The sequence below is a fragment of the Anas acuta genome, chromosome 12 (genome assembly GCF_963932015.1).
Source record: "Anas acuta chromosome 12, bAnaAcu1.1, whole genome shotgun sequence".
Taxonomy (NCBI): domain Eukaryota; kingdom Metazoa; phylum Chordata; class Aves; order Anseriformes; family Anatidae; genus Anas; species Anas acuta.
Window position 1 is genome coordinate 1,593,534 of NC_088990.1, and position 25,862 is coordinate 1,619,395.

The window sequence follows — 25,862 nt, forward strand, 5'->3', positions numbered from 1 at the left end:
CCTATATCAGGGAGGAATAGGATGGAAGGAGAAAATCCCGCCCTGGGGATGCTGTTGTGCATCAGAGGTTTTGGGTTGGAGGTGGTGGGGCCCTAAATGACATCTCATGGCTGTCGGGGGGGGGCATTAGGAACCTGGTCTAAGGGCTGTGGGTATTTGGAGCACCCCGTTGTGCATGGGGCCAGCCCTGGCAGCGGGGAAGAAAACACTCATTAGCACCCTGAATTTCGGTGGCACAGGGGGAGAGGTGGCACCCACCCAACACTGGCACCCACCACCACCAGTGGCACCACGCAGGCTTCCCACCACCACCCTCCCATCATGGTGAGGGCACCCAAGGGACCCCAACGGGTGCTGTGGGGCCGGCACGGCCACGGGGCCACGCGTCCGAGCCAGCAGAGCCCCAGCACGGAGCTGATCCCTAAAGGGTGCCACGGCTGCACGCGGGCTGTCCCCTCTGCCGTCCTCTCCTGCTGTACCTCCTACAAGTCCCGCTCGTCCCTCCCACTCCCTCCCAATGCTCTCCTTCTGTCAGGGAGCCGGGGAAGGCTGGGGATAAGGAAAAGGTTTTCTGAGCAGGGCTACCAGTCTGGCTGGGTGCCTCCGGCGGATGCTCGGGGCCAGGGAGCGGGGCCCCCCGTGCTCCCATGGACCTTCCCAGTGGGCTGCTCCTCGCCTGCTCCCTCTGCCTCTTACCCGGTAAGCTCCCGTTCCCTTCCCCACGGCTGCTGCCAGCGACGGGGAAATACCTTCTGCTTTTTTTAGGCGAGGAGGGAAAGGTGCCTGGGAATGCCCGGGCTTAATGAGAAAAGTCAGGAGCAGGAGGGAGGGAGCGAGCCGGGTGCCTTCAAGGCAGGCGAAGAGGAGTTGAAGGGGATGAAGGGCTTTGATGGGCTCCTGGGACGGAGCGGGGAGCGCTGCCTTCCTCCCAGCGCTGGGCTGCAGGCACGAGCAGATTTGGAAGATTATTTGGAAGTGTTCTGGAGCATGGGACGGAGGGGAAAAAAGCCCCCCCAGACAGCCCGACCCTCTTAGGCAGGGTTAATTTTCGCACCCCTCAGGTGGTTTGTCCTGCCGCACGTGAGGGGTCAGCGCAAAAGAGAAGTGCTTGGCTTTGAGCAAGCCACGAGGGGCTTTCTTTGGGTCAATATTTGGCTGAAGGATGTGCTCTCGCAGCCTCCCCCTGCTCGGCTCGGTGCGCGGCGGGACGAGCACAACCAGGGGTGGGAGCAGAGCTCGGCGTCTCGCTGGCCCCTCGCCGGCCGGGTGCTGGGAGCAGGAGGCTCCGTTTGGGCTCTGCCCACGGCTGACATCCTCCCAGGCTGGCAGCAGCGAGGCTGGGACCTCTCTTAACTTTAAAGCAAAAAAAAAAAAAGAGCTGGTTACCGCTACCAGGAGCTCCACCGCCCGCTAACGCACCCCCGGCAGCCAGCAGCGCCGAGCACTAATGCCACTGTAAACATTTCTAAACATCCTGGTGGAAAAGCACGCCAGAATTTTTTTTTCTTTTTTTTTTTTTCTTTTTTTTTTTCCCTTTTCTAATTGCACTGTTGCTCGATCGTCTGAAGCCAGCCGCGGCGGAGCTGCCTTTCTTTGCCTAATGGGGAACATGTGTGCGCGCCTCGCATGGCGGCGGGCGAGCGGGGCTGCCCGCGGGGGGCTGCGGGGCTGCCGGGGCCGTGCTTACGTGGGCAGCAGCCCCTCCAAAAGCTCCCCTGCAAGAACAAAACCCCTCCGGGTGAATGTTTTTGCCCACGGGGTTTTGGCACACCCGCGGGTGACGGTGCTGCTCCACGAGCCCTGTGCCGGTGGCAAGGGTTAGGGCGCAGTTTCCAGTGCGCCGTGGTGGTCCCCGTGCTCTGGGATGCTTTGTGGCTGTGGGGTGGGATATTTTGTGGGATATTTTGTTTCACCGGCTGAACTCAAAGCAAGTTTGGGACACGCGTGGGAGGCCCTGGCACCGGGATGGGACATGTGGCCTCGGGGACGGTCCCTTTGCTGTGTGGGCAGCCCCCGCGTGTCCTGGAGCGTGCCATGGTCTGCAAGCCATTTTCCCAGGCTGGGAGTCCCCGGAGGCACTGCGATGTCTGGGCACAATTGGGGGACAAACCCAGCTGTCCCTAAGGTCCAGGCCAGCTCCTCTCCCCCGGGGCTTTGGGGTGCAGCTCTGAATTAGGAGAGCCCAGCCAAGGACTTGCTGAAACAAACGCCTCCCAGCAGCAGCCCTCAGGGGTCAGATCGCAGGGAAGATGTGACCCACGGCCACGGGGACAGGGTGGCTGCCCTGGGATGACTTCCCTTGTCCCACTCCATGCAGCTCTTTTCCTTCCTTAGCTGCTTTATCCAGACAAGGGGGGTCTGTTGGTTCCCCACCAGAGGGTCACCGAGCGCTCTGCTTGCTCCATGTGGGGGGGCTTGGGCTGGCCCGGGTGGGTTCACAAGGGACCCCCCCAGTTCTGCATGGGGCTGGGAACTAAATTCTGGATGGCCCCAAGAGCAGTGCAGGGACATCCCACACCTAACATCCTCCATCCCTAGCTGAGATTTGGCCAGGGAGGGTCCATGGTATCCAAACCCCCGAGCACCGTGGTGCCTTTGGCTGCAGGACACGCTGCAAACGAGCAATCAACACATTCCTTAACGTGCCCGGCTGCTATTTAAGCACTCGGGCAGCTCCTCCCCGGCTTTTTGGGGGCCAGAGAGCTGGGACGGTGGAAGCACGAGGTACTTGTGTAGCTGCTGCCCCAGGGCTGTTTGGTTGGGACTCTGTGGGTAACCAGGAATGTCACAGCACACGCGGCCGCGATGACTGATCTCCTGGTCATCTCCACTATTTCCCTGGCTCTCCGTCCGCAGCCTCGGCAGCCACCAAACCCCATTTGTTTCCTAATAGCTGATGACAAATGCTGGCTTCGAGATAGCGACCTGGGGAGGAATTTGGTGCTTTTTCAGCATTTCGGTCTGCAAAGAGAGCGCGGTAGGGGCTGAGGCTTAGAGGGATGCCTGGGAACATCTGGTCCGCCCTGCTCCTCCTTGGGGCCTGCTAGCTTTTGCCCAAATACCCCATATCAAGCTCAAAGGCTTTTCTAAGGCAATCCTAGATATAAAAATAAACAATGTGTGTGACAGATGGGTTGCAGAGGAGCATCCCAAGCTGCCAAAGCCCACATGGCAATGGGGACCCATCCCAGGTGCCTGGCTGAACGTGGCCAGCAGCCCTGGGGACATGGGGTGGCGGGGGTCACCCCTGTGTGGTGGCTCTCGGTGGTGATGCTGGGGTCTTTGGACGCACTGTCCCACCACAGGGGTTGCATCTCCCACGTGGGTGTGAGTGGTGAGCAAGGGAGGGTTGCAAGGACAGCTCTCGGGCACCAGAGCCACAGCCTTCGCCCCACGATGCCTCCGTCTCGAGCCATGAAAACACCAGGTTTGGGTTTAGGGTCACATCGTGCTGTTCTGCCTGCGGTCAGATATAAAATCAAATTAAATTAAAATGAAATCCTTCCGGCAGCTCTGCTGCCCTGCTCAGGTCTCCTCAAATCACCAAGGGTTGGAGCAAAGCAACCAGCTAAAGCCACCAGCCCCTTATGGCAGCAGAACCAACCCCAAGGCACGGAGAGGACTTGTTTTTATTCTTTTTTTGGCAGGAAAGGTGCCTTGAACTCCCAGTATTGTTTCCCAATTGTGTTGGTTTTTGTTTTTCCTTTTCAATATTTGACCTGACAGGAATCAAAGGTTTGGCCTCGGCCGAAGTTCCACTTCGGAGAGGAGGTATTTGAGGCTTCCTGCCTTGGCACCATCGCAAGCAAAACATGTGGGTTTTGGTCACTTATTTATGACAGTGATGTCACTCCTGACAAGAAAACGAGACTGAGTTCTCCGGGTTGCTAAGTCTCCTTGACAGCCTTTCAAAAAGATCCCATTAATTTAAGACGGTTTAAATTCTGTCCGATTTTTTTTGTCTTTCTGCCTCGAATGCACCCACGCCAATTCCTTCCCTCCTGTGCCCAAAATCGAGGGGCTTTGCCGTCCGTTGTCTGCAAACTTTCCTCCTGATCTCTTCATTTCTCTGCCCGCTACCTGCCACCAGCACGGGGCATTGCAGCCCTCAGAGCCCCCTCTCTGCAATTTCGGGATCCGATGGATTTCTGCTATGGGATCGGGCCAATGATGGCTGCAGCCCCTTATGCCCACACGGGCTTTATTTCTGGTTAAAAACGAGCATTTGGGTACTTTTAAAGAGAAGGGACCAGCAGGCTGGAGCCCACGCCTGGCCCCTCAATTTGCATCGTGCTGTCCTTTGGGGAGGCAGCCAAGCCAAAAGGGGTGGGAAATTGCTTTTTTCTTCACATTTTCCACCTGCATTAATGTGCTCATCTCACGCATATCCCTGGTTTAGAGACCTTTGCATCTAATAAGCCATTAGTTCTCTTTTTTTGTGGGTTTTTTTTTTTTTTTTTTTTTTTTTTGCCCCTCTAAGATGCCTTTTGCAAGCAATTTGGTTGCATTTTGCTGCTCCAGGAGGCAAGGAGCCGTGGGATGGGCATCCCCAACTTGCCATAGATATCTGCCTTCCCATCAGCTAGGCTTACCTAGGAAACTGTCTTTTGGGGGCAAATTCAGAGAAACTCTGCAAAAATCAGGGGAAATCCTGTGATGTTCTCTGTGACACTTGTTCTGCTCGCTGCAGATGCCTCTGCATCTCCTGGAATTGAGCCTTGCTGGCTGGTGCTTGAAATGCCCCCAAGAACCCTCCTCTAGGAAGTCCCCTGTGCCCCTCTGTGTCCCCCCATGTCCCCTGTGCCCCCTGTGCCTCCCCGTGCCCCCCGGGATGCCCCATCTGCCCTGTCCCCCCCCATACCCTCTTTGCCCATCGCCTCTCCCCATGGCCAGAACGCAATTTCGCGATGCTGCCACTGGGTAATGGTTGACTCAGAGGCCGTTTTAATTTGTTTTGCAATGTTAAATAAGGTCAATCTACCACAAAATGTGCTGGCTCTGATCTCCCCCGTCTCCTTTTTTCCCCTTGCTTTCTAGAATTTCTTTTTGTAGGACTTTAAAGCTTCTTACCTCAGCTCTCCTTGGCGAGACTCTACTTCTCTCTGTTTACCGAGCCAACGTCGCCAATCTGTTTCTATGACTGCAAAAAAAAACCAAAACCCTCAGGTTTATTCCTAACATTCCTACCTACAAAAGCACTTTCCACCCTGAACTTTCTGCCTGGGAAGCGACATTCCCAGCCTCTCCTGTTGACATCCCCTTTATACCCACACAAATACCAAACGTGAGCCTCCTGCTGCCTTTAAAACCGTCCTTGCCGTGAGCATCCCTAAGGCAAACCTAAAACCACCCCGTCCAGCTGGTGAGGTGCCCCAGAGCTGCTGTGATGGGGTCAAACCTCCCCCGTGTCTCTTAGGGCCCTCCTGGGACCCGATAGGCACTGTGGGGAGCAGCATTCAGGGAAAGGTTGGGGCTGGAGGCTCCTTTGGAGACTTTTGGGCCCAAAACAGCATGAACGGCCCCGTGGATGGAGGCTCCGCACCCCTCAGGATGACCCCTGTGGGGTCTGGCCTCCCGCACCATAAAAGCGCTTTCCCCCAGCACCTCAGCACCCTGCCTGATGGGATCCTTCTCCTCTCTCCCCAGGGTTCAGCGACACCTTCAACATCGACACCAAGAGGCCCAAAATCATAGCGGGCTCTAAGGATGCTTATTTCGGCTACACGGTGCAGCAGCACGACATCGGGGGCAAGAAATGGTGAGTGAACCCCAAAAAGGGGGGGTTTACAGCAACCTATGGGAATGCTGAGGATCTCCTGCTCTTCCCGACCACCTTTTTGGGGTTGGCAGAGCCCAAGCCTGGCAGGAAAGTGAGATTTGGTGCTGATGGTGCTGGGGCCAAGCTGGTGTGCTTGGAGCAGGGCTCACAGGTGCCGCAAGGAGCCGCCCCGGGCAGGTTCATGGCTCCCTGGCTCCAGCACTTTTTGGAAACCCATCGGGGTTTTGGGCTGAGGCCATCCCTTTTTATAGAGTTTCCAAGAAGTCAGGTCTGCAGAAGCGATCAGAGCCGCCTGCGGCTGTCGGGGGTGCGGGGTGAAGCTGGGATGGGTTTTGCTCGGGGTTTTGCTTGGGTTTGGGGTTTCTGGGGCATTGTGCTGCTCACTAAGGTGCTGGTGGGGGTGAAGTGGCCACCCAGTGAGGCTGGGGGGACAATGGGTGCTCTCCAAGGTCACAGCCAGGTACCATAGCCAAAAGCAGACAAAACACCCCAAAACTATCACCACCAAGCTGAATGGTCTGCCCCATGGGTGCCCTACAGCCAGGCTTAGGGCAAAAAGTGAGCCTGGCATTAATGCTGGTCAAGTTTTCGTTTGTGGTCTCATTCCGTGTGATGCTGGAGCAGGTGCCCCCATAGGCACAGCTGCTTTGAGCCCAAAGGAATCGTTTCTTAGCCCATTTTCTGGCCCCAAACCCTCATGGTCTTTCTTTACTGCAACCCAAATGCTGTGCTGGTGCGCAGAGGTGCAGCGGATGGCTGTCAGCGTGCTGGTAGGGCCAGGAAAGGAGGCAGAACCTTGCCAAAAATCGCAGGGTGGCTTCTCAGGGCACACCAGCACAGCCTGCTGCCTCCATCCTCATCCTCCTGCCCACAAAGGGTGGGGACCCCCTCTCCAAAAGTGCTCGTGTACGCAGCTCCGGCATACACGAGCCTCCCATTTGCACCAGGTTCTGCTGCGAAATATCTCCTCCCAGGAGCAGATCCCAAACCCCAGCTCAGTGGGTTTTGAGCTGCCCCCACCAGAGGCTCTGGCCCTGTGCTACCCAGGTTAGGCTGAGCCTGGGAAATGCAGATGGGAGCGCGCAGTTCTCCGAAGGAGAGAAGGAACAGGAACCGTGTGTCCCTGCCATCACATTCCTACTGCTTCTGCTGCTAGAAAACATCGTTTCCGTATCACATTTCGTCCATCAAATGCCAAAAAACCTTGGCGGAGAGCAGCACAACCCAACGAGGATGGCACATGGCTGTGCTACTGCTTGGTGCTCCTCAAGCAATGAGCCAGCATCCGTCTGCGCAGGACATCGGTGCCACAGAGGAAGACAAAAGGGTCCTGGCATGGCCAGGTGCCACCACACTGCTGGGAGCAGCAGGGAGTGATGAGATCTGGATTTGGCATCTCCTGCATCTCCCCTGCCAACGTTGGCCAGGGCAGAGCTGGAGCTTTTGTCCTCTGTTGGTTCCTCTGCATGCAAAAATGGGTGCTCACCGCCCTGAGTAAGCGTAGGTATCTCCATAAATACAGAGTGCATCACAGCACGCAATTACACGGTATAGGATGTCTGTTAAATGTGTACATAGTTAAAAACTGCAGCCACCATGACTCACTCTGGTTAAAGGATAAATGACTGAACAAACAAAACGTCTGGAGTATAAACCGAGGACGTAGAGAAGGAGCAGCTCCGCCACATGATGGTAATTGCGCAGAGCTCAGGAGCTGCCAGAAAACAGAAGAAAAGGGGATGATAAGACGAAACCCCAGCTGCTAGCAAGGCAGAAGCCAGGCAAGCATCATCGAATATTGGCCCCGAGGAGTTCAGCAAAACCCCAAAAAGTACAGCAGAGCTCGGAGGAGCTGAATGGCCATCCCAGAAACGTGGCTGCTGCCGGAGGGATTGCTCCAACAACACGCGCGGAGCCGGCTGCCAAATACCAAGTGTGGAATCCGAGGACTTTGGCACCTCCGCTCCGGTCTGAACCGTTTAATGCTGCTTTTGGCCAGCGTGGAGGGCTTCAGAAGGATTTCAAAGCAGCTTCTATATGTGTGTGTGTGAGCGTACGGGCTATTTGTGTGTACGGACGCACACACACACATATAACGTTCTGCAGGAGTATTTTTCGCTGTGGCTATTTCTCTTTCTCCAGCCTTTCAGGAGGGAGCCAGATAGCTTGCACGTGGGGGCTATAACTGCAGCCCTGATAGTGGAAAACCTGGGAGGAAAGAATTCGGATTATTAAACTCCAGGGGAAAAAAAAGCACTTGGAAATTTATTGCTCTAACAGCTCGCCGCTTCGGGGGGTCGCTTCTCCTGCTGGCAGTCAGCGGCTGACTTTCAGACCTCCCCCTCGCCACTTTCTCTCCCTTTTTCATCGAGCAGGAGGTGCAATCTGTGATTTTTCCAAGTATGTGAATGGAAAAAAAAAGGGCAGCTGGCTACCGAAACTCACCCAGACGTGCAACACGGTGGCAACAACCCAGTGCTCCTGCTGCACCTGGGGCCAAATTCTGCCTGGAGTGAAGGGGTTTGAGCATCCCGGCACCATGGTGCTGGTTATCCAGGTGGCACCATGAAGCCAGGGGGATCTGAGCCCCCCCAGGCTGCCAAGGGCAGGGTGAAGTGGCCTGGCAGAAGCTTGGGTTGAAGAAGATGGAGGAGTTTTAAGGGCAGAGGCGATGGTGGTGGTGTCCCAAAGGGCTTGGAGCTGCTCCTCTGCTCCACTCGCATCCATTCAGATTTGGGGGTCAGGGGGGTCAAACAAACCAAAATCACCTGGAGTTCGGGGTGAAACATTCTTAGAAGTCCAAGATCAGGGGGAAAAGAGGGAAAAAGGGGAAAAGTTTCTCTCCTTCTTTCACCTCCCCTCTCCTCTTGGCTTCTTTCGACTCCCCACCATCCTGGTCTTAGTGTCACTCCCTGGGGAAGGAGAACTCCCTGCTCTGCCCACATGCTGACTCTCGTGCTGCTCTGGAAGCTTTTCCAGCCCTTTTCTTACAGGCTGTGCCACCAGGTATCTCAGATTAGCCCCCCGCTTGCTCTGTGCCCCAGATGGAGTGGGGACGGGTCCCCATGCTGGCAGGATAAGGGCTGGGGAGGGCACAGGTATTTTGGGGAGCAGCCCAAGCAGCAGCAGTGCACTTCACCACCTAAGATGGATTGCCGGCAGCAAGCCCAGCCATCACCCCCAGCTTTCCATCCCCACCTTTCCCATCTAAATCAAAAATTCAGGAATAGGAGGCAGAGGCTGGGCTGTGCCAGAGCATCACCAGGGCCCTGCACCAGCTTGTGTCTGCAGGCTGCACGTTTCCAGCTATGCAAAGAAAAAATAAAGATGCTTGAGGAAAACTGGCTGTGGAAGGAAAGCCCTGGGGATAAACATCCATTAGCCTTCAGAAGCCATAAAAATAATAAATACAGCGTTCCCGAGCTGGCTGGGGCCAGGGCTTCAATGATGCTGCTGGCAAGATGGCATCACCCAGGAGAGCATCCCCAGCTGCTGGAGCTCGTGCAGCCTCATCCTCGCTGTGCAGCAGCACCAGGGGGGTGCTGCAAAGCCTGGGTGCAGGATTTGGCCCCTTAACCACAACAGGGGACCCCCGTGGTTAAACCCCCCCGGGTGCCCGGCAGCTCCAGGCACAGACGTGACGTTTCCAGTCCGAGCACGACCGAAGGGAGCAGGAGGAGGGAGAGGAGCGAAAAGTCTGCTCGGTGGATTTCGAGCTGTAATTGTGCTGATCTGGAAAAACAGTTAAAGGGTTTGCTATTTCCCTACTACTGCGAGGCTTTCTTGGCTGCAATTCTCCTGTGGTTTGGCCGGTACCCGAGCGCTGGGATTATTTTGGTGAAAGGGTACATAGCTGCAGAGCATTCCTTCGGCGCGGGGACCGTGTCTGCTCCCGGCTCTCCCTCCCACCACGCCAGGGCTGGGGATGCGCCGTGGCCCCGCTCTTCTCTTTTCCCATCTCCCATCCTCCGGGGTCGTCCCCTCTTTGGTGTTATTGTGGGTGTAATTCCGGGGGCTTTAGCTGGGAATCCCAGGGGCTCTGTTACCAGCATCACGGGGCTTTTGGGGCCGTTCCCCACTGCCTGGCACCGAGGAGGACAGGGGACATCTGACATCCTCGGGGCACATCTTCCTTGACACGAAGCAGCACGGTTGTCATCAGCTCCAGGGCTGGTGAGCATCAGCTCTAAGGTTAGGCTCTTCAGCTTTCATTTATTTTTTTTTTAAGAAAGATTTTGGCCTAAGCAGGAAATTAGACATCATTTCCCACCCCACAGCTGCAGCACTCCACACGCTCTCACTGCCCTCCAGGAATCAGGATGGAGAAAAAGTGAGGCTGGAGGTATTTTTCAGCAGATCTTTACGAATTAGAGGGGTGTTGCTCCTTCCCATCTCATATTGCTCGACCATGACAAGGTTTCTGTGGTCACATCTTTGTTATTTAGGGTTGGGTGGTCGCAGAGCACCGCAGGTTAGCGGGATGGAGCCAGTGACCTGTTGGGGTGTGGGAACCCCCACAAACACCATGAGCGGGTGATAACGGGCAATTTGGGAAAGCGAGAGGCACCCGGCAAGGACTGGAGTTGGAGATTGGGGTTTGCTTTGGAAACCCCAAGCAGAAAGTCAGAAATCACACGGGTCCGGATGAACAGAGTGCCTGCTGCCGACAAAAAGCATCAACCAGTGCTGGAAACCCACAGCCCAGGCAAGAACCGCCGAGGGGCCTCGCCTGTAAACACCTCTGGGTTACGATATCCCTAAGTAAAAGGGAAAAAATGACACCGAGAAAAATAAGAAAGTATCATTATTTCTAACCACACTTTTCTGCGAGCTCCTCGGCCGTGTTCTGCAGCACGCCCGTCGTGTGCTATTTTAAGGAGAGCTCCGGGAGCTGCGCTTACTGAGACAGCTACGGGGTTCCTATGGCAGGATTGGTGCATCCCTCACCTCGGCCACTGCCTGCCTTGGGCTCTGGTCCCTTGGTCCCATGTCCTGGTGGTGTCCCCTTCCCGTTACGTGGGTGCTGGATGGATGGAGGCAGCCCCCTGGGTCTGTGGGGAGCGTTCGGAGCCGCGGGATGGGGCTGTGCAATTCGGAGCCTCCTGGCTGGTTAAATTACAGCTGTGTTTCTGTTTTGTTTTGCAATGAGAGGGTTTGTTGTACAGCAGGGAAAACCCCGATCGGCCCGTAGGAAAACAACAGCCGAGGGTGTCTGTGCCCATCGGTGGCAGGACGGCTTCCCGCTGGCTGTCCCCGTGCAGGAGGTGGCCAGGAGGGGACAGGGACAAAGCTCATGCCCAGGAGCAGGTCTGGGTCTGGTCTCTGTTGGGCTGGTGTGTCCCAAACCCCAAACCTCAGAGCAAGGAAGCACCGTGTCTTGGGAGAGAAACCCCTTGAAACCCTCAAACCGTGGGGACAGAGCTGTGCAACTGCTCTGCTGTGTGTTAACTGGGGGCTCTGAAGCCAGGAATGCTTCTGAGGGATGATTCAGGAGGCGTTCAATGGACAGAGGAGTCTTGCAAAGGGTGCGACATTCCCCTGCGGCCACCGCTAGCTCAGCCCTGGGCTGGTGGTGGCCATCCTCACCCTGGGAGCCCCCTGCTCCTGCCCACGCCGTGCGATGGGACAGTCACAGAGTGAGGGGCTGGATGGCATCGCTGGTGTCCCAAAATCAAGGCTGTAGCCACAGGCTGGCAGCACGCTTTGCTAGAGCCAGGTCTAGGACTTGGTTCCAGGTCCCGCATCCTCCCATGCCGTGATCCCTCTGCCGGCTCTGCCTCCCCCTGGACTCCCACCAGGTCTTTATTTTATTTTATTTTTTTTCTTCCACCCTTGCCAATGTAGAGAAAAACATCTCGAAGTCCATTCCCCTGCCACGTCCTGGCCAAGGAGCCACAAAGCAATTTAAAGTTTTCCACAGCTGAGCTCTCCTTTTCCTGAACCTCCTTAATCACTTCTTCATCCAGGCCCATCTTGAATAAATTAACTACAAGCGAATTTGCCTTGCAGGAGATTAAGTGTCCCATTGATTGAAAAATCCTGTGAAAAGCATAGTTTCTTCTCCATTCCTCCCTAATCCCTGCATTCCCGGATCACCAGCTAGACATACCTTCTTTTCCTGACTCCTTTCCATTTAATCAAAACATTTTGGGTCTCCAAATGAGCTTTGCAACCTCTCCGCCGTGTGCGCAGAGAGCCCGGTGAGCAGGGGGATCGCTGCCTGAAGAAGCCAGGAGCTGGTGGGGTGAAGAAAGTCTCAGGGGTCTCTCGGGCATCCCTAATTCGGGGTGCACAGCACCAGTGGTGACTGCACCTCTCTGCTGCCTGGAGGTGACCTGAGCCTGGGCGAAGGTGCTGGGGGGCACAGCTCGGGGCAGGATGGCCCGCGGCACGAGCAGGAGGGCAGGCGAGGCAGGGACCAGCAGCACATTATGGGCAACAGGCAGAAATTAAAAAATTATGAACTAGAGATGGATAAACGAAGAGAAATAGGGACCGTGCAGGTCAAGCAGAACCATGGGGGTGAGATCTGGGGGTGTCACAAGGTGACCTGGTGGCGGTGGTGCCCCCTCCTTGGGAGGCGATGTGGTCACACGTGGTGCCTTCAGCTCGGTGCTGGAGCCTGGAGCTGAGGGATGAGGCTGAAGGCTGAGAGGATGAGGATGAAGGGATGAGGATGAAGGCTGAGGCTGAAGATTTGCAACAAATTCCCCGGGGAAAGGATGGATTCTCCAGCGCCCAACGCCTTCAAAGCATGGATGGATGGTTTTGGGGGAGATGTGCTCCAGCCAAGCATCCTTTGCTGGGTTCACTACTGAGACAGCAGGCGTGAATTAATGCCCGTGGCACAGGGAATTTCACCAGATAATTGGGCTAAGAGGAAAAAAAAAAGCACAATGACTCGGTACCAGGTTTTCTAGACACCAAAGTGCTGCAGCCTCCCGGGGTCTGTGCTGCTGGGCTGGCCTAGAAGCAGGGCACTGTACAAGCCACTGACATCCACGTGAGACAAAACCATTTAAAACAGTGAAAAAAAAAACTGAAAATTCCCGATTTGTCTTTGAGGCTTCGTTTTGGTGCTTGAGGTGGGCCTGGCACAGCCTGCAGCCCCAGCCCCAGCCGCCCCAGCGCGCAGCTCCTGCAGGACCAGCAGGAGCTCAGCCCCTGCTCCCCTTCCTGCACTGGCAGAGCAGATGCTCCTCAGGCATTTCCACTGACATCTTGGTTTTCTGTTGTTTTTTTTTTCCCAGGATAAAAGTTAAAAATATGTCCTCAGACATGTTGCTCTGAGCGGTCTGCGCGCTTCACATTTAATTCCTTTTTTTTTTTTTTTTTTGCTTTTGTTTTCCCCATAAGGAGCGCATGAAAAAGGAAGGCGAGGGAGGGCTTGTTTGGTTCTTATTTTCTTTTAAATCTTCCTCCATTAGCCAAACCATGATGCAAGGCCTGCTGCTCGGGTCTCTGCAAGGACCGGGGGCTGCAACCCTCGAGGGAGGACAAGGGGGGAAGATTTCGGGTGCATATGGGGAGGGGGCCGGCTCCCTGCGGATGCTCAGGATGCTCTCATTAGATTTGGGTCATTTGGGATGAGACCAAGCAAACAAACACAAAAAAAAAAAGAAGCAAAAAATAAAAATATTTAGACCACAAGTTTCTAAACCACGAAATAAAGGAATAAAGGAGGGGGTCTGTAACCTGCGAGCTGGTGCAATCAGCAGCAGCAGCACTGCCAGCCAGCTTTGGGGAACCTTTTCCCAGCCCTGCGGCCAGCGCCGTCACCTTCCCAACAGCTGGAAAAATCTTCCCCTGAGCTGCCAACTTTCCATGGGAATTTGACAGCTTCAGCTACTCAATCATTTCAATTTAACCCAAAAGGGAAAACAATGCCATTGTCTTGGGGAGACAAAAAATTCTGCGAGCTTCACGGCCCCTTCATGCATTTCTGCTGCGTTTGTGGCAGCGGCTGTAAATATTTGGGCTTTTTTTTGAGCCCCGAGGCCTGACGTAGGGCTGGGGAATGGGTGGAATGGGCTGCTGTGCAGTCGTCATCGTCTCGTGTTTTACAGAGCTGCTTCGTCCTCGTAAATGCTGCAGTTGGGTGCTGCTGAGCGGATTAATGGGTGGTGGGACACTGTTAATGAGGGAGGGAGAATTACTGGGGGATTCCCAGCTTGGCATTTATTATGGTGGGGTAATCTGGGGGAGCACAAATCCTGCTTGTGTTAAATCCTTGGGAAACAACGAGTGGAAAACACCATCCTTTGAGGTACCTCAACCTTTTTTCCTTCCCACCTTCAAGGTTTTTTTTTCCCTCCTCGCCCCCAATATCTTTTCACATCTGCTGCCATCCCCCTTTCTGACCATGAGCATCAATCGTGTGGCAACAGCAGGGACACACGAGGAACCTCCTCGTCCAGGTCCAGGGGCAGGCACCGGATCTGCCCGAGCCTCTGGATGCTACCGGGGACGGTTCCAGATGGTTGTTATTTTACCCTAATTAGTCTCCTCGTCAGCAGCGAAGCTGTAAGACAGGAAGTATTTCCATGAGAATCCTTAAACGCTTCTTCGATTTTGGAGGTTTTCAGTTGGCGAGCGATCCCGTTTTATAGCGATGGGATAAAAGAACGAGTGTTCAGTGTCTTTGTAGAAGCAGTGCTTAAAAAAAGAAAAGAAAAGAAAAAAAAAAAAGGCCGTTTCTGGCCTAACAGGGAACATCTGTGCTGGGAGCGGTCGCTTCGCCAGCTGTTGTGTAGGGCAACCCAGAACAAAAGAGGTCCTGTTTGTTCAGCAATCCGGACAGGGACGGCTGCATCCACCAATCGGGCTGTGAAATCAAAACGCAGTGGACTGGGTTTATTTTGGGCTAACACGTCGGGAGCAGGAGATGCCAGAAACCCGCGGTTCGGGGTATTTTTGAACTAGCCTGGAAGGGACGGCCAAATTCCTCGGGTCCTGCTCTCCTCCGCCTTCGGTTTGCTGCTTTCGACTGGTCTGCTCAAGTCCACAGGAAAAAGTGAGAAAAATGCTTGCAATGTCCCAGATACATCCCACACCCTCGCTGGCTCTTTGTGCTTTTATCAGCTGATAAACCTCGGCTTATTTTGAAGTGCAGACGGGTGCCAGCTCCTCGCCTGCAGGCTGCTGACCCCACCACCAGCTCCGGGCTGTTTGCTAGCGAGCAACCCCAGCTCGGTGCAAAAGTCCTCAAAATTCACATTTTTAGCTTTTTAGTGGGGAAAATTCCCCACGGACCCCAGCGTGAGCTACAACTGCCTATTGCTTTGGGTATCTCGGCAGGAGCCAGGACTCCTTGGCACACATCCATGCCCCGAAGGTGATCCCAGCAGTGGGAAGTGCCACCTTGGGGACCTCGGGTGGATGCTGAGGGCATCGGTGCTGGTCCTGCTGCCTGTGCCAGCCGTGAAAATGCATCGAGAGGAGGGGACAAGGGGGTCCTCTGCTCCTCCCCGTGCTGCAGATGGGTTTGCAGACCTCATAACCCCATAACCTGATGGGTTTTGCGTCCAAGCAAGTCATCTGGGGTCAGGGGTTGGAGCTAGGTGATCTTTAAGGTCCCTTCCAACCCAATCCATCCTACGATTCCATGATTCATCCGGCCAGCTTGGAGGGTCCCCTGGGGCTGGTGGGGATGGGGTTTCACCCTGCAAGAGGCAAGAGACAAGAGGGTCGGGACCCCATCCCTGCAGGAACACGTTCTGTTTTCTGACGGCCACTGACGGGCTCCTCTTTCCTGCAGGCTGGTGGTGGGGGCCCCCTACGAGACCAACGGGCAGCAGAAGACGGGAGATGTCTACAAGTGCCCGGTGACCAGCGACACCCCCAGCAACTGCACCAAGCTCAACCTAGGTACGGGGCCCGGGGGGAGCAGGGCGCCTCTAATGAGCTTCTGCTCGTTGTCACGGCTTTATTCTTTAAAATTCGCCTTGGTGCCTTGCCCAGATTGCTCCCAAAAGCATGGGGACCACATTTCAGGAGGATTTTTGAACGAGGTCATTAGCTCAGGTGTTCGTATGACGCCCGGTGCTGGGCTTTAAGCATCGACAGGGTAAAATGAGGCAAATCAGGCAAGAGTTAAAAGAAGTGATTTATTTAAAAGAGTTTAAAATGTTCAGTTTATTCGATCAGGACGGAGTTAGCAGAGTTACCCCACTATCAAACACCTGATAACGTGTCACGGAGTTTGTGGTCCCACTAGGGGATGCTCAGGGGGTGCAGGCACCCCGGCAGGAGGCAAGTTTCGCCTCCAGCCCCATCCTGCCCAGCTACTGGGGGAACTGGTGCCCAGCTTCACCACCCCCAGGGCCCTTCCATGGCAGGAGGAGAGATCTGGGGGGTCTCACACATCCCCAGCCAGCCCCGAGGAGGGGGAAATGCCTGGCCCTTTGTCAGGGTTCCTCTGTCTCTGTCTGACAGCGAGGCCAAAGGGGACAAAGCCCCACACCCCATGTCAGCGGGGGACGTGGGAGCCGGGGACTTTCCCAGGGTCTCGAGGAGCACTGATGGGGCTCGGGGGCAAAGTCTGGGGAGGTTTCCCGCTGGAGCAGCAGTTCCCACTTTATTTGTCATCATCATTAATCCAAACTCTTCTGGGTCTCTACCAGAGCTGATAAGAGAGGAGGAGCTTTGGCTCATCCGCAGCATTTGATTGATTGGAACCAAATACATCTTTGTTTGAAAGCATTGTGGGTTTGTTGGGCATTTTTTTGTTTTGCTTTGGCTTTTGTTTTGTTTTGTTTTGCGGTGGTGTTTGTTGTTGTTGTTGTTGGGTTTTTTTTGTGTTTGATTGGTTGTTTTTTGCTGTGAGAACACCATGATTTTTCCAGGGAATAAATCTCTTTTGTGTGCAAATTTGAGTCTTGCTAAAAAGCAATCTTTTCCCATTGGAAACCAGTTTCAGATGAAAAGATCAGTTCCGTGAGCACACTCTATTTTATTTTGTTTTTGATTAACTTGTCTTGTTGGCACAATCCCTTGAGGTCACCTGAATAAAAGCAGGCACAGGGCTGCCCTGTGGGGATGCCAGGTGCCCGTGTGGCCGAGGTGACCATTGTGGCTCTGTCCTGTGCTGCTTGTGCAGAGCAGTCCCAGGAGCCAGAAAGGCTGGCAGGAGCCTCATCCCCATTGTCCCCATTGTCCCCATCGTCCCCATCATCCCTGTCACCCCCACGGTCCCCCCCTGGCTATCACCGAGGGTTAAGCATCGCCAGCCGGGGCGGAGGAAGCTTGGGTGCCCTCACGAAGCTGTGCAGGGGGAACGGATGGTTAGAAAGTGTTTTTGCCAGGGCTAAATGCTATTCCCGTTAACCTAAATAAAGGGTGGCCCCGTGGGCCATTTCTGGTTTCTGGACTGTGACATGGGAAATGAGAGAAAGGCACAAACATAAATCAGCCACTAAGTGCGTGCTGGCCTGACAATAAAGGAGGAGATGCTAGAGCTGCTCAGAAGGGTTTCTTTCCTAAGGATTTACTACGTAAGACTCTGTGACTCACAGTCTAATTTCCAGAAGAAATTTCTCTTTTGTTGGCTGTGGCAAGAGAAAAAAAAAAAGAAAAAAAAAGTCTTATCTTGACAACTGCTGCAAAAACAAAAGGGAAAGCAAAAAAAAACCCCACGGCACCGAGGCGTGCTGCGCCCCGCTAACCAGCTCCTCTCTCCGAAGGAAGAGTCACGCTGTCCAACGTGTCCGAGAGGAAGGACAACATGCGCCTGGGGCTCAGCCTGGCCACCAACCCCAAGGACAGCAGCTTCCTGGTGAGGGCCGAGGGTCCGTGTAGAGGTGCACGCAGATGTTGCGCCCTGCTGTGCATGTTTGGATGGCTGCATGCGGGCACGTCTTTTTCCAGGTCTTTGCCACCCCTCTCTGCTCTTTCGGGGTTTAGCTCTGCCTGGCAGTGATGCTCCGCGCCCCTGCTCTCCCCACCTCCTCCTGCCCAGCCTCTCGGCACCCAGGCGGTGAAAAAGTGGCATTTTCAGGCCCATCCCTGATGCTTTCTTTTTGGTTTTCCCCAGGCCTGCAGCCCGCTCTGGTCCCACGAGTGCGGCAGCTCCTACTACACCACGGGGATGTGCTCCCGCGTCAACGCCAACTTCAGATTCGCCAAGACCGTGGCCCCAGCTCTGCAGAGTAGGAGAAATTCTTATATAGCCTCTAGCCCTCACCCCGAGCTCAAAACTAGCACAAATTTCTGTGCCCTGAGCACTTCGGTACCACTGAGCCAACAAAGCTCCGTCAGCGCTTGCCAGGAGGCGAGATAGCGGAGGAAATTATTGCAGGGAAGTGATTCAAAGGGGGTCACAAACGCAGACATCTGGTAAACATTTTCCTTCTGACTGACACTCGGGGAAGACAAAAAATACCTTATTCTCCCCAAAACAGAACAAAAAGCATCCAGAATATTTTATCAGCGCGGCTCGGAAGGAAAAATAGGGGAAGAATTCAGAGCTTGGCCGCACAAAACAAAGAGCTCATTGACTGGATGCTAAATGTTCTGGCCCAAATTTGTAGATTTGGGGACACGATTAGATTTTGAGGCAATAATAGGAGCTTCCTGGCTTTCCCATGGGTGGTAGGAAACTACAGAGGGCTGCCCTGCACCAGCCTTTGTAAGTGCTCTTTCTCCCCATCCCGGCTTGGGGGAGAATTGGGATTTTTGGGTGGCAGAGGCAGAAAAGGCTCGGGAGCACCACATGGCGCTGAGGGGGGAGCAGGGCCCGGATCCTGCCCGCAGGGGGATGCCCTTTGATGTACGTAGCTCATGAGGCAGGATAGAAGCCCAAATCTGAATCAGAGCCAGTACCGCGGGGCGTTATTCTTAGAAAGTCATCCAGACTCCTCTTGGCAGAGAGGATGCACGTGGCTTCTGTCTGCCCTATTGCAGCGAATATTGCAGTGAAGGGCTTTAGGAACGATTGAAGTCAGATTTCTTTTTTTTTTTCCCAACAAATCACAAGAGCAAGTACCTGCCCGCAAGGAATGAGGCCATAAATCCCCCCTTCACAAGCGCTGCCAAGGCCGTTCAATAACGCGCCGCGTATTTTTCACAGGATGCCAGACGTACATGGACATCATCATAGTCCTGGACGGATCAAACAGCATCTACCCTTGGGTTGAAGTTCAGCACTTCCTGATCAACATCTTGAAAAAATTTTACATCGGCCCCGGCCAGATACAAGTAAGCCCGTGCACGGCTCGTGCGTTCCCGTGTCACGTAGATTCCTCCGGCTTTTCTCAAAGTCTCTTTCCTGCCAAAAAGCACCGTAATTTAGCCCTGTGCTTTCTCAAAAGGAACGTCCAGCGTATGCCTTCTAAAGCTGAGCCCATGGAAATAATGCTCACATTAATGTCCTTAGATGAGCTACGGGGAGAGCAGCAACCCACACCCCGGCCAGGCATGGGGAGGATGAAATCATATGGAAATTTCGGAGTCTTGCCCTGCAGTCGTGCGCTTGGTTGCGCAGGGATTGTGCTCAGCTCCATGACGAGCAAAGAAAGGGAGGGCAGCTGTGTTCTGGCTGCTCCTGAGTCCTCAGTGTTTTGCACAAATAACCCTGTCCTGTTCTTGTTTGGGGTTTCTGTGGGGCTACAGCACAGCATGGATGCGTTGTCCTGCACCTGTGTGCCAGGGGGCAACAGCAGGCAGAAAATGGAAAGAGAATTGAGCTGAGAAACTGGCTGAGAAACTGCCGAGTCCCTGTTCCCAGTGGCTTCCTCTTCCGTGGGTGAACACAACTGCAGACATTCTTGGGCCTTGATATTTATTGTCACTGCTGGCCCCAAACGCTGGCAAAATACCGTCCAGTTCCTGCTGCGCTTTTACCTCTTTTATTTTTTCCTTTTGCCTGGCCCAATTTTAGGAGGCGTCTGTGGCAAACCCCCCTGCAGCAGCTTGCGCACACGCAAGTGGATGCTCGGTCATGCAATGTCGTGGTGCATTTTTTGGGTGGTGGAGCAGGCACCAGGCCAGCAGCGTGCTGCTGCCCGTGGTTCCCAGGCAGCTCACAGCGTCGGGGTGCCCAAAATGCAGCCCTGGTGCTCCTGTGCTCTTGGTGTGAGCTGTCTGTACTCCCCAGGTCGGCGTGGTTCAGTATGGAGAAGACGTGGTCCACGAGTTTCACTTAAATGACTACAGGTCTGTAAAAGACGTGGTGGCAGCTGCCAGTCACATAGAGCAACGAGGAGGCACAGAAACCAGGACTGCCTACGGGATAGAGTTTGCTCGGTAAAAATCTCTCGCGTTCACCCCAACGAGTTTGCAGTGACTTTTAATTCCCTTCTCCCCCCCCCACGCTCCATCCCTCCTTGCAGGGGCTCAGCATGCTTCTCCAAAAATGCCCAGTCCTCATCTGATGCTTTTCAAGGGCTGAACCCCGAGCTGGAGAGGGACCGGGGTTGGGCACAGGAGCGGATCCTGAACGTGTCTCCTCTTTCTGAAAGCACCCAGAGCTCAGCCCCCAGTGCTGCCCTGCAGCTTCCCTGCTCTTCTGCTCACCCAGTGGGTACTGGGGTGCCCAGCACAGCCCCGACCCACAGCTCCATCTCCTCATTTATCCAGGGCTAACTCTGTCCCTGCGTATTTTTACCGCAGCCTGACCCATATTCCAGATTTAGTGCATCCTGCCGAGTTAAAGGATGCTCTCCGCAAAAAGCCAGCTCCACTAGAGGAAAAAACCCTTTTACAAAGTCCTAAAGCACTCCCTGAGCATCCCGCACCCCACTGCACCTCCCTGTGTGCCAACAGCCCCTTAATTCCCCCGCTGTGCTTTGTGACCTGGCCACTGGGGCTCGTGTCCCACCGCAGGGCACGCAGGGCTCCGTGTGACACCTCGGGGACACGGGCGAGCGCGCGGGGGGCTGCCACGACCCCGCCGGCGACGCTGAGCAGCCCAGGGCATCTCTTCAATTGCAGCTCGGAAGCGTTTCAGAAAGGTGGCCGGAAAGGGGCAAAGAGAGTAATGATTGTAATCACAGATGGAGAGTCGCACGACAGCCCAGACCTGGAGAAGGTGATCGAGGACAGCGAGAAGGACAACGTCACCAGATACGCGGTGGCGGTGAGTGCCGGGGGGTGGGCACCCGAATCACGTCCATCCTTACAGCCCCCCAGGCTGCTCCCATCGCGGGGTGCCAGGCACAAAGATTTGGGGTGCTTTGGGGCCGCTTTATCCATCGCGTGGAAACGCCCGACACCTTCCTCTCCCAACCCCAGGTACTGGGTTATTATAACCGAAGAGGGATCAATCCCGAAGCCTTTCTGAACGAGATAAAATTCATAGCGAGCGACCCCGATGACAAGCACTTCTTCAACGTCACCGACGAGGCAGCGCTCAAAGACATCGTGGACGCGCTGGGGGAAAGGATTTTTAGCCTGGAAGGTGAGCGGGGCTCCTCCCCTCAGCCAGATTTGCTGTGCTGGGTCATTTTGGGAATGGTTCATACTGGGGGGGGCAGGAATATGGAGCCTCCAGGTGATGCACACACCCCAGCACGCACGTTTTGTCTGATAAAAAGCTTTTTTTCCTTTTTCCTTCCACGCTTGTTTGTCTTTAAAACGACATTTCTCTAAATTTCGTAAGAAAATGGCATATTGGGACAAAGCCTTGAAACAAAAGGTGGAGGGTTTTCACTGAACGTTTGTGTCTGGGGAAATTTGGGTCAAACCAGCCCATAAACTCCCCAGCAGTGATCTCAGCCAGCCCAGCACTCCTGTGGAGGAACATTTCGCTGGGTGAGGAATTTCAGCCAGTTGCAATAATTAAGTGAGATCCTCTGAACCCGCACGTTTATGAGATCCCGCAGTCTGCAGCCAGGACACGAGGCAGCACTCTGACAATTTATTTATTCTGCATTTATTCAGTGGCTCATTAGCAGCACGAGCATGTGTAGCTGGGGGTATTTAGGGGGGGGCACCTTTGTGCTCCAGCAGGGTGGAGGTGGCCCTGCAGCCCAGCCAGAGCCAGGGCTCATCTCCTGGAAAGCTTCCCCTTAACGACAACGTCTTTGTTTGTTTGTATTGAAGGAACCAACAAGAATGAAATCTCCTTTGGACTGGAGATGTCCCAGACGGGCTTCTCATCGCACATCGTGGAAGTAAGAGAAGTGACCCCGCTGCTTTGCTCCCGCCTGCGCGTTTGCTGTGGGCGGCTGACCGGTGGAAAACGGGTGGGGAGGGAGTGCAGAGGAGGAGTTCAGGCTGTGAATTCGGGCTGTTCAGCCTATTTTATTTTATTTTATTTTATTTTATTTTATTTTATTTTATTTTATTTTATTTTATTTTATTTTATTTTATTTTATTTTATTTTATTTTATTTTATTTTATTTTAATATTTTATTTTCTGGGAGGGACCATTCACTGTTTTCCCTCCCCGCACCCTGCAGCCCCCAGTGGGCACACAGCCCAGGATTAGGGACCCCCGTGAGCATTCCCCCACAAAACCCAGCCCACTGATTCCTCACCCATTTCATCCTCAGCATGCATCAGCTTCACCCCTACGGGCGGTGAGGGCAAGAATTGCTTCTGATAGGGGAAAAATAGCACAAAAAGAGGCCCCAAACCCATCCCCAAGGCCACCTGCAGAGCTTTGGCACGGGATTTTCGGTGCCTTTGCTCTGGCTCTGTGCCGACGGCTGCTGTCCCCCCCCCTAGGATGGGATCCTACTGGGGGCTGTGGGTGCCTACGACTGGAACGGGGCCGTGCTGAAGGAGACCAGCAGCGGGAAGGTGATCCCACTGCGCGAGTCCTACCTCCAGGAGTTCCCCGAGGAGCTGAAGAACCACGGCGCCTACCTGGGTGAGGGACCCCCGCCGGGCACAATCGCTGGGATGTGGTCGTGGTTGGGTGCTTAATGTTTGGGTGCTTCATATTAGGGTGCCTAATATTTGGGTGCTTAATATTTGCTTTATATTTAGGCGCTTAATATTTGGGCACTTAATATTTTGGTGCTTAATATTTGCTTTATATTTGGGCTCTTAATATTTGGGTGCGTAACATTTGGATGCTTAATATTTGGGTACTTAATATTTGCTTAATATCTGGGTGCTTCATAATTGTGTGCTTGATATTTGATTGCTTAATATTTTCTTAATGTTTGGGCTCTTAAAATTTGGGCACTCGATATTTGGGTGTTTGATTTTTGATTCGTATTTGGGCTCTTAATATTAGGGTGCTTAATATTTGCTTAATATTTGAGTGCTTGATATATGGTTGCTTAATATTTGCTTAGAAATTTGGGTGCTTAGTATTTGGGGGTTTAATATTTGGGCATTTAATATTTGAGGTCTTAATATTTGGGCTCTTAATATTTGGACTCTTAGTATTTGGACTCTTTGTATTTGGGCGCTTAATATTTGGGCACCTAATATTTGGGTGCTTAATGTTTGATTTATATTTGGGCTCTCAATATTTGGGCTCTTAGTATTTGGGCACTTAATATTTGGGCACCTAATATTTGGGCACTTAATGTTTGATTTATATTTGGGCTCTTCATATTTGGGCGCTTAAGATTTGCTTTATATTTGGGCTCTACATATTTGGGTGTTTCATATTCGGGTGCTGAATATTTGCTTAACATTTGGCCCTGCCCTGCCCCTGGCACCCGGGGAGAGCCCCGCGGCGCCTGCTTCGTGCCGCACAAACACGACTCGAGCGCAGAAGCAGCTCAGACCCCGTCCAGCCCGGGTCATTCGCAGTGCTTACTGGAACAGTTTAAGAAACACTGATGAAATTTCATGCCCGGGGAGGAAATACCTGCTGTGCTAATCCGTTCCATGTGTGGGAGCCCCGCCGTGAGGATCCCAGGCTGGTTGCAAAACGCAGCCTCTGCCCGGGCTGTGCGTGCCCAGCTGGGCACGGAGCAGGGTTTTGGGGGCTGTGGGGTCACCCCCCGGCACGTGGAGGCTCTTCCCCCTCTGGATGGGGACACAAACAGCCCCAGGTGCTGTTTTGCTTACTGGAAGCAATGGGAAAGACAGGAATGTTAAGAAAGCCCTGGTGCATCCTGCGGCACGGCAGCCCAGCTCCGGGACCTGGGTGCTTCGGGGCTGATGCTCTGCTTAGAAATCTCCTCCCAGGAGGGGAATATATGGGAAGGCAGAGACTAAGGGACGGTCAGTGCCCAGGGAAAGGGCTCTGGAAGCCCCACCAGCCCTTATCTTACAGAAAACTCAGCTTGGTGTGACCCTGAGGGATCTGATCCAGCTTTAGTGTTGGCCGTGCTTGGAGTGTCTGATAATTTAAGCAGCGTTTAAAACCAGCTGCGAATGTGCAGAAGCCTGGAGCTGCCTGCAAGTCTGAAAAAGGGGATTTTGCAACCCCAGCATTATATTCCTGCATAAGCCCACCGTGAGCAAGTGGCACAGGGCGGTTTTGCATCAGCAAAACCTTCCGTGCGTGATGATGGGGGTTTTACCTGCATCACTGCGTCGCTGGCCAGGCAGCACGGAGGTGACCCCAGGCAGGCTGTGGGATGGAGGGCGAGCAGGGGGACAGATCCTGCTCACCCCCACCCCCAAAATGCAGGTTACACCGTCTCCTCCGTCGTGTCCACCGCCCGCGAGCGGCTCTACGTGGCGGGAGCGCCGCGGTTCAACCACACGGGGAAGGTCATCATCTTCACCATGCACAACAACCGCAACCTCACCATCCACCAGGCGCTGAAGGGCGAGCAGGTAACGCCGGGGCACGGTGCTCGGAGTGTTTAAAAGGCTCAGCAGCACAACGTGCCCACGGTCAGGGATCTCCTGCACCCACGGCTCCAAAGTTTGGGGAAGGAAGGGGTTTGAGCCGTCCTCTCCTGTCTCCCCCCAGATCGGTTCCTACTACGGAAGTGAGATCAACTCCCTGGACGTGAACGGTGATGGTGTCACGGACGTGCTGCTGGTGGGAGCCCCCATGTACTTCAGCGAGGGCAGGGAGAGGGGCAAGGTCTACGTCTACGCCCTGCGAGAGGTACGGGCACACCCGGGCACCACCGCGGGTCCCTGGGGTCCCCTCGCCCACAGCCCCCAGGGTGGGATGCGCAGGGCGATGTTGTCTCCTTCACCAGCAATTTGGGGCACAGGTGGGACGTATCATACTTGTTTTCCTGCCTGCTGCTTTGCCGCCCTAAAATCGTGGTAAAAAAAAAAAAAAAAAAAATGCAGTTTCTGACCCAAATCTGACGGGCCCTGGGGATTCAGGAGCAGCAAGGAGATGGTGCTCAAAATTCAAGGCTGCGCAGGCTGCCCGGCACAGCAGGGATCCCCATATCTAAAGCCAAAATTTCGTGCAATTATTTATGTTGCTCTAAAAGGAAGGCAAAGCAGCCATCAGCATGGGGCTCACCCACACCTCGGCTGAAGGCTCACCCCATTTCCTTCTCATGAAAGGCTCCGTGGATAGGTGTCGGGATCTTTATTTTACAGGACTCCAAGGGGTTGCTTCTTGTCCGTTTGCCTTTGGGGGTTTTTCCTGGCTTTCCAAGCTTGCTGCTGAGTTATTTTTTCCCCTTTTATCCCCCCAGAACCGCTTTGTTTCCAGCGGGGCCCTGGGGGACCTGCAGGGCTACCAGAACTCCCGCTTCGGCTCCTGCATCGCCGCCGTGCCCGACCTCAACCAGGACTCCTACAACGACGTGGTGGTTGGGGCGCCCTTGGAGGACGACCACCAAGGAGCAATATACATCTTCCTCGGCTTCCAGGAGACCGTCCTGAAGAAGTACAAGCAGGTACAGCTCCCGGGGTTTTGGTCGGCCCCATCCTTCACCAACCAAACCCAGCGTGAAGTCGATGTCCGTGGGCGCCAGCGCAGTCGGAGGGTGTTCGGTCACAGACTTCCACGGGCCAGTAATTCGTGCTCAGTATTTCCTCCTTGCACAGTCACCAGCTAGCTTCTGTTTTGGTGGGCCCGAGGCAAAACAAGTGTATGGTATGGAAAACATGCTAAAAATTAGGGGAAATGCTTAGCGCTCAGTGCAGGGGCTTGCCTTGGATAAAATATTAGAAACACTTGTGAGAAACAGTGAATGTCAGCAGAAATCTTTGGATGGTGTCTCCGAGGGGAAAGTGCTCTCAGTCCCAAAATTAA

General features: G+C 54.1%; 1 protein-coding gene across 2 annotated transcripts in view; it reads left to right on the forward strand.

Annotated features, from left to right (window-relative positions):
• Positions 1-500: 500 nt before the first annotated feature.
• The window catches only part of ITGA11 (integrin subunit alpha 11), a 41,195-nt gene continuing 15,833 nt past the window's right edge, over positions 501-25,862 (forward strand). For both annotated transcript variants that reach the window (XM_068695384.1, XM_068695383.1), the window contains exons 1-14: positions 501-699; positions 5,647-5,758; positions 15,537-15,646; positions 17,461-17,552; positions 17,811-17,925; positions 18,846-18,973; positions 19,872-20,020; positions 20,708-20,852; positions 21,008-21,173; positions 21,818-21,888; positions 22,445-22,589; positions 24,318-24,466; positions 24,606-24,746; positions 25,300-25,503. In XM_068695384.1, the coding sequence (XP_068551485.1) occupies positions 648-699; positions 5,647-5,758; positions 15,537-15,646; positions 17,461-17,552; positions 17,811-17,925; positions 18,846-18,973; positions 19,872-20,020; positions 20,708-20,852; positions 21,008-21,173; positions 21,818-21,888; positions 22,445-22,589; positions 24,318-24,466; positions 24,606-24,746; positions 25,300-25,503 (1,779 nt within the window). In that variant the 5' untranslated portion in view covers positions 501-647. The remainder of the gene's footprint in view (positions 700-5,646; positions 5,759-15,536; positions 15,647-17,460; positions 17,553-17,810; positions 17,926-18,845; positions 18,974-19,871; positions 20,021-20,707; positions 20,853-21,007; positions 21,174-21,817; positions 21,889-22,444; positions 22,590-24,317; positions 24,467-24,605; positions 24,747-25,299; positions 25,504-25,862) is intronic.